Source organism: Oncorhynchus gorbuscha, linkage group LG08 (genome assembly GCF_021184085.1).
Source record: "Oncorhynchus gorbuscha isolate QuinsamMale2020 ecotype Even-year linkage group LG08, OgorEven_v1.0, whole genome shotgun sequence".
Taxonomy (NCBI): Eukaryota; Metazoa; Chordata; class Actinopteri; order Salmoniformes; family Salmonidae; genus Oncorhynchus; species Oncorhynchus gorbuscha.
In genome coordinates this window covers 4207195-4219367 of record NC_060180.1, presented here as the reverse complement: position 1 = coordinate 4219367, position 12173 = coordinate 4207195, and the positions used below count along the sequence as shown (strand labels likewise).

Sequence of the window (12173 nt, the reverse complement as noted above, 5' to 3'; positions counted from 1 at the left end):
GAGATGAGCGAACTCCTTTGTTCACCTGTTAACAAATTGACACTCCAACACATGTCGAACACATGTCGAACACTTATCCGTTTTCGTGTCACAGATGAGAGGAGGAGTTGAGGAGAGGACAGACTTTTACCCAATTGAGAAAAGGCTGAGAGACACTGTCTGATTTTTTTATATTTTTTTGCCCGTAATCTAATTGGTCTTTTGAACTGCGTTGTTGTCCTGTTTCCTTCTACAGTAAATGTGGGACTCTTCCTCCAGAAAGCTGCTTCTTCAGCCTCATCTGCAGCGCTGGATCCTTCATGGGTGAGTCTGTCTATACACATGAACTGATCTGGGTTGTCGGAGTTAATCAATTAACTTAAGTTAACATTTTTTGTTGCAAAAAAACATTCAAAATACACTGAACATCAAATACATATCTACTATATACAATCTATACAGCTAAAAACAATGCAATGTCACAACAAGTTGACTATGAGGTATAAAAAAAGTGTGCTTTGTCAATGTACCTGTTTTTGCTGACTTTCTTTGGACAAAATCAAGATGTCAATATTCTTGTAATGCTTTTTGTATAATCTTAAATTCCAGGTCAATTTGAGCAAATTCTGAATTTGCGATTGATCAAGATGAGTCAAATCCTGCGATAAACTTGATAAAATGTTGTTTTGTTTAACAGCCCTAGAACTCATACATCATGTGCACGTGTCGTGCCTTGTGTGTGTCGGCAGTTTGAGTCTAACGGCTCCAGTCAATGATTCCCAGCTGTGGCTGAGCCTACTCCATTGACGCACAGCCCTGGGCATGCATGTGTCTGTGTTATCCACTGTGGGCCAGGGCGGCCGGACGTAATGCCAAGCATCAGAGAGCCACCCCAGCTCTGCTTTGTGTCTGTGTATGACTGTGTGTTCATAGTTGTGTGTTTCCTACCCTACTCTGGGGAGAGAAGGCTTGATGACCACTGCTATTTAAGGTCTGCTGGCTGGCTGTAGCAGCTTTTAAACCAGACTCGGTAAGTCCCAAATAAAATTAAACTTTTTTTCTGGTTTAATATACAGTACCAGTCAAAAGATTGGACACACCTACTCATACAAGAGTTTTAGTTTTTTGTACTATTTTCTACATTGTAGAATAATAGTGAAGACCAAATATATAAAATAACACATGGAATCATGTAGTAACCACTTAAAAAAACCATCTAAATATATTTGAGATTCTTCGAAGTAGCCACCCGTTGCCTTGACAGCTTTGCACACTCTTGGCATTCTCTCAATCAGCTTCATGAAGTAGTCACCTGGAATGCTTTTCAATTAACAGGTGTACCTTGTTAAGTTTATTTGTAATTTCTTTCCTTAATGCGTTTGAGCCAATCAGTTGTATTGTGACAAGGTAGGGTTAGCATACAGAAGATATCCCTATTTGGTAAAAGACCAAGTCCATATTATGGCAAGATCAGCTCAGATAAGCAAATAAGCAAAGAGAAACGACAGTCCATCATTACTTTATGATATGAAGGTCAGTCAATCCAGAAAATTTCAGTAACATTGAAAGTTTCTTCAAGTGCAGTCGCAAAAACCTTCAAGCGCTATGGATGAAACTGGCTCTCACGAGGACTGCCACAGCAAAGGAAGACCCAGGATCACCTCTGCTGCAGAGGACAGTTCATTAGTTACCAGCCTCAGACATTGTCAGGGTTCCATTTTATCTCCTATGGTGTTCTAAATTTGTATGAATGATTTGGGAAATGGGATGCAACCAGCAAAGTTGCATCTATATGCAGATGTTGGTCATATATTCATGTGCTCCTTCTCTGGTTCAGGCTGTTGAAGAGCTCCTGACTGCTTTTCAGTTACTGCAGGCCCTCCCTTTATGGTCTCAAACGGGTCTTGGATCTACAAAAAAAAACACATTTCATGAACTTTACCAGAGCTCGCACTCAGACAGAGAAGGTTCGCATTGTCATATCTGGTAGCTTATCCATTGAACAAGTGTCATCCTACAAATACCTTTGTATATGGTTGGATGACAAGTTGTCCTTTAAAGTTCATATGGCTAATCTTGCGAGAAAGCTTAAATTTAAATTGGGTTTTTATTTTCGTAATAAGGCTTGCTTCCCAGTTATGGTTAGAAAGAACATTGTTCAGGCCACTTTTCTCTCTATAATTGATTATGGTGACTTGTTGTATATGCATGCAGCCTCTGTCTTACACTCTGTGTATCATGCATCCTTGTTCTTTTATTACAAATACCAAGTCACTCACCCACCATTGCACCTTGTACCAAATGGTAGGTTACAACTCACTTTATGTGCGCAGAAAGCTACATTTGTATGTGTTTATCTACAAAACCCTTTTTGGTAAACTCCCTCTGTAGTCTGGTCTCTTTCACCACCAGCAGTTATCATATCCGGTCTGCTAGGTGGTTGCTACTTAAAGCCGCCAGGACATTCACAGTTTTAGACTGCCTTCTCATCGTGTGCACCAGAGGCATGGAATAGTCTACAATCCATACTTCATCTAGATATGTTAGTGCCACTGAATTAATTTCACATTTTGATGGGAGACTCTGTTATGGAGGAGTTTTTTTTAGGCTGGATCATGTTGTATTGTTGTATGTTTTATTTCTGTAATGTATTGAGTGTTGCTGCCTTGGCCAGGTCTCCCTTGAAAAAGAGACTCTGGGTCTCAATAGGCTTTTCCTGGTTAAATAAAGCTTAAATTAACTGCAACTCAGATTGCAGCCCAAATAAATGCTTCAGAGTTTAAGTAACAGATGCATTTCAACATCAACTGTTCAGAGGAGACTGTGATTCAGGCCTTCATGGTCGATTTGCTGCAAAGAAACCACTACTAAAGGACGCCAATAATAAGAAGAGACTTGCTTGTGCCAAGAAACATGATCAATGGACATTAGACCGGTGGAAATCTGTCCAAATTTGAGATTTTCCATAGATGAATGGATGAGTTCCCACTGTGAAGAATGGAGGAGGTTGTGTGATGGTATTTAGAATTCAAGGCACACCTAACCAGCATGGCTACCACAGCATTCTGTAGCTCTTTTTTTTTAACAACAAATTAGAAGTAGAGCAGCTTTGTTTACAAATTGCAGGTGACATTTCTCCAGATAATTACAATGCATAGAACGTGATATGATCAATAGGTCTATCTGATCCATCCACTACTTCAGCAAACTCGGCAAAAAAAGACACGTCCTCTCACTGTCAACTGCGTTTATTTTCAGCAAACTTAACGTGTAAATTAGAGGTCGACCGATGTTATGATTTTTCAACGCCGGTACAGATAAAAAAAATAAAATAAAAAAAATAACGTGTGTGTGTGTGTGTGTGTGTGTATGTGTATATATATATATATATATATATATATATATATATATATATATATATATATATATATATATATATATATATATATATATATATATATATATATATATATTTGTAATAATGACAATTACAACAATACTGAATTATTTAACTTATTTTAACTTGATATAATACATAAATAAAAATCAATTTAGCCTCAAATAAATAATGTAACATGTTCAATTTGGTTTAAATAATGTAAAAACAAAGTGTTAGAGAAGTAAAAGTGCAATATGTGCCATGTACAAAAGCTAACGTTAGAGTTCCTTGCTCAGAACATGAGAACATATGAAAATTGGTGGTTCCTTTTAACATGAGACTTCAATATTCCAAGGTAAGAGGTTTTAGATTGTAGTTAATATAGTATTTATAGGACTACTTCTCTATACCATTTTGTATTTCATATACCTTTGACTATTCGATATTCTTATAGGCACTAGTATTGCCAGTGTAACAGTATAGCTTCCGTCCCTCCTCGCCCCTACCTGGGCTCAAACCAGGAACACATCGACAACAGCCACACTCGAAGCAGCGGGGAATAGGGGAATAACTACTCCAAGTCTCAGAGCTAGTGACGTTTGAAACGCTATTAGCGCACACCCAGCTAACTAGCTAGCCATTTCACATCGGTTACACCAGCCATTAGGCTGATAGGCTTGAAGTCATAAACAACGCTGTGCTTGCGAAGAGCTGCTGGCAAAACGCACGAAAGTGCTGTTTGAATTAATGCTTATGAGCCTGCTGCTGTCTACCATCGCTCGGTCAGACTGCTTTATCAAATCATAGACTTAATTATAACATAACACACAGAAATACGAGCCTTTGGTCATTAATATGGTCGAATCCGGAAACTATCATTTCGAAAACAAAACGTTTATTTCAGTAAAATACGGAACCGTTCGGTATTTTATCTAACAGGTGGCATCCAAAAGTCTAAATATTCTTGTTACATTGCACAACCTTCAATGTTATGTCATAATTACGTAAAATTCTGGCAAATTAGTTCGCAATGAGCCAGGCAACACAAACTGTTGCATATACACTGACTCTGCGTGCAATGAACACAAGAGAAATGACACACTTTCACCTGATTAATATTGCCTGCAAACCTGGATTTCTTTTAGCTAAATATGCAGGTTTAAAAATCTATACTTCTGTGTATTGATTTTAAGAAAGGCATTGGCGTTTATGGTTAGGTACAGGTCGTCCAACGATGGTGATTTTTTTTCCGCAAATGAGCTTTTGTTAAATCATCCCCCAGCGTTGCATCGATTATATGCAACGCAGGACACGCTAGGTAAACGAGTAATATAATCAACCATGTGTAGTTAACTCGTGATTATGATTGATTGTTTTTTATAAGAAGGCTCCTTGTGGAGTGCAATGAGAGGCATGTGGTTAGAGCGTTGGACTAGTTAACTGTAGGGTTGCAAGATTGGTTCCCCCGAGCTGACAAGGTGATAATCTGTCGTTCTGCCACTGAACAAGGAAGTTAACCCACTGTTCCTAGGCCGTCATTGAAAATAAGAATGTGTTCTTAACTGACTTGCCTAGTTTAAAGGTATTTAAACTTTTAAATAAATCGGTGCCCAAAAATACCATTCCGATTAATCGGTCAATTTTAAGATTCAACAACTTAGACATAAACTGAACTGAACAAGTTCCACAGAGATGTGACTAACAGAAATTGAATAATTTGTCCCTGAACAAAGGGGGGGTCAAAATCAAAAGTAACAGTCAGTATCTGGTGTGTGTATCTCCTCCTAATGGACTGCACCAGATTTGCCAGTTCTTGCTGTGAGATGTTACCCCACTCTTCCACCAAGGCACCTGCAAGTTCCCGGACATTTCTGGGGGGAATGGCCTTAGCTCTCACCCTCTGATCTCTGATCTAACAGGTCCCAGACGTGCTCAATGGGATTGCGATCTGGGCACTTTGCTGGCCATGGCAGAATACTGACATTCTTGTCTTGCAGGAAATCACGCACAGAACAAGAAGTATGGCTGGTGGCTTTGTCATGTCAGGATGAGCCTGCAGGAAGGGTACCACATGAGGGAGGAGGAGGTCTTCCCTGTAACGGACAGCTTTGAGATTGCCTGCAATTATTACCAAGATGGCATAGCAGTCAGACGTCCTTTATCCTCGTCTTGTCGTGTCCCGTGTGTGTGATATATATATATAATTTTATTTTCCAAAAACTTAACTTCAAAACACTCTCCTGCAACCCGCCTCACCAACTTTAAAAAAAAGTATTATTTACCTCAAATCTGAAATCCACAATAGAAGCTAGCCAGAAGCTAACCAAGTCACTGGCTAACGTTAGTATTCAGCTAACCACGGTTTGTGGTCATCAGCTATCCTTTAGCTTTTGTACAACGCGACTCAGACCAGAACATACCAGACCTTTTTTTTCTCTCCATATCCCCGGATTTCAACCGCAAGCTCTGGACATTTACACCTGGACCTTGCAGTTAGCTAGCTGCTCTCCGTGTGACTATTGGCATACGTTGATCCTGGAGCAAACATCAATTATTCCAGAGCTAACCAGCTGAAGAGTTCCATCAGCCACTCCTGGGCTACATTAACCTATCCGAACCCGTTTTACTGCCGATGCGGAGTCCCACCGGGCCTTCACAACTGGACAACCGACGTTACGTTATCTGCCTGAGGGAGTTATCCAACTGGCCCATCCGTTGCGACGTTACCTGAACGCCGATCTGCGGCCCGCTAATCGTTAGCTCTCTTATCGGCTGTTATCTGAATAGGTCTATGGGACTATTTTTCTTGGGTCACTATAACTATATCTATTTTGCCAATTTGATTGATCCCCTCTACCACATGGAACCCCACTAATCTAACGACGGAAACGCACAAGGTGCCTAAAAACAGATCTCCATCCTATGCTAGCTTGCTACCGATGGCCCGGCCAGCTGTCTGAATTGCCGTTACCACAACCAATATCACTACTCACTGGACCCTTATGATCACTCGGTTAGGCATGCCTCTCCTTAATGTAAATATGCCTTGTCCATTGCTGTTCTGGTTAGTGTTTATTGGCTTATTTCACTGTAGAGCCTCTAGCCCTGCTCATTATATAACTTTCAGTTCCACACATGCGATGACATCACCAGGTTTCAATTATGTTTCTAGAGACAATCTCTCTCATCATCACTCAATACCTAGGTTTATCTCCACTGTATTCATATCCTACCATACCTTTTGTCAGTACATTATACCTTGAAGCTATTTTATCACCCCCAGAAACCTCCTTTTACTCTCTGTTCTAGACGACCAATTCTCATAGCTTTTAGCCGTACCCTTGTCTGGGTTTTTTTTTAAAATGCCTTCCTCACCATCTTAAATAAGCATGCCCCATTCAAGAAATGTAGAACCAGGAACAGATATAGCCCTTGGTTCTCTCCAGACCTGACTGCCCTTAACCAACACAAAAACATCATATGGCGTTCTGCATTAGCATCGAACAGCACCCGTGATATGCAACTTTTCAGGGATGCTAGAAACCAATATACACAGGCAGTTAGAAAAGCCAAAGCTTTTTGCAACTCAAAGTTCTGTGACACTGTAAAGTCCATGGAGAATAAGAACACCTCCTCCCAGCTACCCACTGCACTGAGGACAGGAAACACTGTCACCACCGATAAATCCACTATAATTGAGAATTTCAATAAACATTTTTCTACGGCTGGCCATGCTTTCCACCTGGCTACCCCTACCCCGGTCAACAGCACTGCACCCCCCACAGCAACTGGCCCAAGCCTTCCCCATTTCTCGTTCTCCCAAATCCAGTCAGCTGATGTTCTGAAAGAGCTGCAAAATCTGGACCCCTACAAATCAGCCGGGCTAGGCAATCTGGACCTTTTCTAAAATGATCTGCTGAAATTGTTGCAATCCTTATTACTAGCCTGTTCAACCTCTTTCGTATCGTCTGAGATTCCCAAAGATTGGAAAGCAGCTGCGGTCATCCGGGGGCAACACTCTTGACCCAAACTGCTACAGACCTATATCTATCCTGCCCTGCCTTTCTAAGGTCTTCTAAAGCCAAGTCAAGAAACAGATTACCGACCATTTCGAATCCCACCATACCTTCTCCGCTATGCAATCTGATTTCAGAGCTGGTCATGGGTGCACCTCAGCCACGCTCAAGGTCCTAAATGATATCATAACCGCCATCGATAAGAGGCATTACTGTGCAGCTGTATTCATCAACCTGGCTAAGGCTTTCAACTCTGTCAATCACAACATTCTTATCAGCAGACTCAATATCCATGGTTTCTCAAATGTCTGCAAAGCCTGGTTCACCAACTACTTCTCAGATAGAGTTCAGTATGTCAAATCGGAGGGCCTGTTATCCGGACCTCTTGAAGTCTCTATCGGGGTGCCACAAGGTTCAATTCTCGGGCCAACTCTCTTCTCTGTATACATTAATGATGCTGCTCTCGCTGCTGGTGATTCTTTGATCCACCTCTATGCAGACGACACCATTCTGTATACCTCTGGCCCTTCATTCGACACTGTGTTAACTAACCTCCAGATGAGCTTCAATGCCATACAACTCACCTTCTGTGGCCTCCAACTTTTCTTAAATGCAAGTAAAAGTAAATGCATGCTCTTCAACCGATCGCTGCCCGCCAGTCCAACATCACTACTCTGGATGGTTCTGACTTAGATTATGTGGACAACTACAAATACCTAGGTGTCTGGTTAGACTGTAAACTCTCCTTCCAGACTCGCATCAAACATCCCCAATTCAAAGTTAAATCTAGAATTGGCTTCCTATTTCGCAACAAACCATCCTTCACTCATGCTGCCAAACATACCCTTGTAAACCTGACTATCTTACCGATCCTCGACTTTGGTGATGTCATTTACAAAATAGCCTCCAATACCCTAGTCAATAAATTGGATGCAGTCTATCACAGTGCCATCCGTTTTGTCACCAAAGCCCCATATACTACCCACCACTGCGACCTGTACGCTCTCGTTGGCTGGCCCTCGCTTCATACTCGTCGTCAAACCCACTCCAGGTCATGTACAAGACGCTGCTAGATCAAGTCCCCCCTTATCTCAGCTTGCTGGTCACCATAGCAGCACCCACCTGTAGCTCGCGCTCCAGCAGGTATATCTCTGGTGACCCCCAAACCAATTCTTCCTTTGGCCGCCTCTCCTTCCAGTTCTCTGCTGCCAATGACTGGAACGAACTACAAAAATGTATCTTCCTCACTAGCTTTAAGCACCAGCTGTTAGAGCAGCTCACAGATTACTGCACCTCTACATAGCCCATCTATAATGTATCCCAAACAGCTACCTCTCCCCCTACTGTATTTATTTATTTATTTTGCTCCTTTGCACCCCATTATTTCTAGCTCTACCTTGCACATTCTTCCACTGCAAATCTACCATTCCAGTGTTTTACTTGCTATATTGTATTTACTTCGGCACCATGGCCTTTTTTGCCTTTACCTCTCTTATCTCACCTCATTTGCTCACATCGTATATAGACTTATTTTTCTACTGTATTATTGACTGTATGTTTGTTTTTTTACTCCATGTGTAACTGTGTTGTTGTATCTGTCGGACTGCTTTGCTTTATCTTGGCCAGGTCGCAGTTGTAAATGAGAACTTGTTCTCAACTTGCCTACCTGGTTAAATAAAGGTAATATAAATAAATACCAACATGCTCAGTCCGATGATGCTGTGACACACCGCCCCAGACCTTGATGGACCCTCCACCTCCAAATCGATCCCGCTTTAGAGTACAGGCCTCGGTGTAACGCTCATTCCTTCAACGATAAACGTGAATCCGACCATCACCCCTGGTGAGACAAAACTGCGACTTGTCCGTGAAGAGCACTTTTTGCCAGTCCTGTCTGGTCCAGCGACGGTAGGTTTGTGCCCATAGGCAATGTTGTTGCCGCTGATATCTGGTGAGGACCTGCCTTTACAACAGGCCTACAAGCCCTCAGGCCAGCCCCTCTCAGCCTATTGTGGACAGTCTGAGTACCAATTGTGTGTTCCTGGTGTAACTCGGGCAGTTGTTGTTGCCATCCTTTACTTGTTCCGCAGGTGTGAGGTTCGGATGTTCCAATCCTGTGCAGGTTTTGTTACACGTGGTCTGCCACTGTGGGGATGATCAGCTGTCCATCCTGTCTCCCTGTAGCGCTGTCTTAGGTGTCTCACAGTACAGATATTGCAATGTATTGCCCTTGCCACATCTGCAGTCCTCATGCCTCCTTGCAGCATGCCTAAGGCATGTTCATGCAGATGAGCAGGGACCCTGGGCAACTTTCTTTTGGTGTTTTTCAGAGTCAGTAGAAAGGCCTCTTAGGACACTAAGTTTTCATAACTGTGACCTTAATTGCCTTCTGTTAGTGTCTTATCGAAAGTTCCACAGGTGCATGTTCATTAATTGTGAAAAGACAGTGTCCTGAAAAAAATGTTTCCTTCCAGTTTATCTAGTTATATCCCCCTCATTATAAACCAGACTTATTATAAATGAGAGTTGTGTGATACAGAAAAGCGTAATTTAGCTGACAAATGCATGTGGTAACGGTTAATAATAAAGCATATAATATATTGGGAAATAAATCGATCCACATCGATGTTACTTACCCTACATTATTCATCTCATATGCATATGTATATACTGTACTCTACATCATCGACTGCATCCTTATGTAACACATGTATCACTAGCCACTTTAACTATGCCACTTTGTTTACTTTGTCTACACACTCATCTCATATGTATATACTGTACTCGATACCATCTACTGTATGCTGCTCTGTACCATCACTCATTCATATATCCTTATGTACATGTTCCTTATCCCCTTACACTGTGTATAAGACAGTAGTTTTGGAATTGTTAGTTAGATTCCATCAGTCGGTATCAGTCAGCTGGTCCAGCCACCCTTGCAGTCAGTATCAGTCAGCTGGGCCAGCCACCCTTCCATCAGTCGGTATCAGTCAGCTGGTCCAGCCACCCTTCCATCAGTCGGTATCAGTCAGCTGGGCCAGCCACCCTTCCATCAGTCGGTATCAGTCAGCTGGGCCAGCCACCCTTCCATCAGTCGGTATCAGTCAGCTGGGCCAGCCACCCTTCCATCAGTCGGTATCAGTCAGCTGGTCCAGCCACCCTTCCTTCCAGTCAGTATCAGTCAGCTGGCCCAGCTGACTGATACTGATATTCAGAAGATAGAAGTGCCCAAAGTTGACCCATTTTTGCATACCTCACCACACCATGAGACATCCATGTCTTCATCACTGGAAAATATCAACTGTGGAGTTTAATATCATTTAAAAGCTTACAGAAGGGTTTTCAAACTATTTGATTATCTAATGGAATTATGCAATCTTATATCATCTGAGGGGTTTGTTGTGCCCGCCATCGGTTGAGGTGCAGCATACTCTCGAATACAGGGTGGGTCTGGCTCAAAGCCATGGCTCAGGTTCCCCCTGTCCTGAGTTCAGAGAGAACCAGAGCAACCCGTCGAGTAGTGGGGACAGCGGGCTAGGGGGAGGAACACAAACAGGCACATGATGTTCTGTGGTTGAGGCACGTTTAATTTGGTATTGGCTATGGACATTTACAACAGCTATGTTCTTCAATGCAATGCCAGGGTCATTCATTAGGACACTCATTTCAAACATAACAAAGTTTTGCAATGCAAAATGAAAACAAGCTTTTATTTTCTTACAGAGTCCCTCCCTGTTTCAGTCCAGTTTTCTAGCTGGTGAACCTTGTTCAGAAGTGCTACAGTAGGTCCTTCCATGGTAACATGGTGGTCACTGCAGGTGCTTACTCATCAATTGCTTTAGTTAGTACACATTCTGTGTCTACCTTTTGAATCTATTATGGGATGACCGGTATTCTCGCGATCGTCAATGACACTGAATATACTGCCAGAGATGTTCAGTTGTTTTCAGGGGGAAATGTATATTTGATTATCAAACTTAAACATGTTTTAGCATTAAAAGCCTATGGTAGGGTCAAGCACTGTTGAAGGCTTCAATATGAAAACTGTTTTTAAATTCAGAGTTGGACCTTATTGATGAAGACTGCTAGCTAGGCAACTAGCCAGTGCACAGACCAGACACTGTAATTGAATGCAGTAAATGCCAATTAGCTTTCGTTCTCCTCAGTGTTTTCTGTTGAATAGAAACCAGAACACAGAGAGAGAAATAAGGCACCATTTCCTTTTCCTACTAGCCCAGAGACAAGGCTGTTTGTTTTTCCATGCTTGTAACTTACCTCACTTCGCTGAAATGACTTGGGTGCACTGAACACACATGCGCGTAGGCAACACACACACACACACACACACACACACACACACACACACACACACACACACACACACACACACACACACACACACACACACACACACAATGAAACCCCAGCTTAATGCCCTGCGGCAGGGGAACTCTAGCTAGCTACTTTTGTTGGTCTGTTCTTTCATGACATCACTCTGCCCCAAGGTGTATGTTTACTGGCAGAATTCCTTCTGTCCCATAATGTATGTTTAAGTTAATGTCAGAACTGTGGTTCTCGATCTTTGTCCAGACGGTGTGTGTGTCCTGTACTGACGCCAGGCAGGGTTTGCACAGCAACACCCATACCAACACCTGTCTGGGTTTAGCAACAATGGTATTTCGACCCACCATTGAGGAAACCCTAACCTACCTTAAGGAGCCTGTGGTGGAGGCCCTACTTCAACAGTACTAGTCCCTCCTGCCTTGGAACGGGCCCCTGTTCATTGGGATTTAACA

At 42.3% G+C, this 12173-nt stretch overlaps 1 protein-coding gene across 1 annotated transcript in view; it reads left to right on the top strand.

The window, feature by feature from the left end:
* The window catches only part of LOC124041106 (transmembrane protein 150A-like), a 48769-nt gene that overhangs the window by 21303 nt on the left and 15293 nt on the right, over positions 1-12173 (top strand). Inside the window, exon 5 of the mRNA XM_046358281.1 lies at positions 236-303. Within this exon, the coding sequence (XP_046214237.1) occupies positions 236-303 (68 nt within the window). The remainder of the gene's footprint in view (positions 1-235; positions 304-12173) is intronic.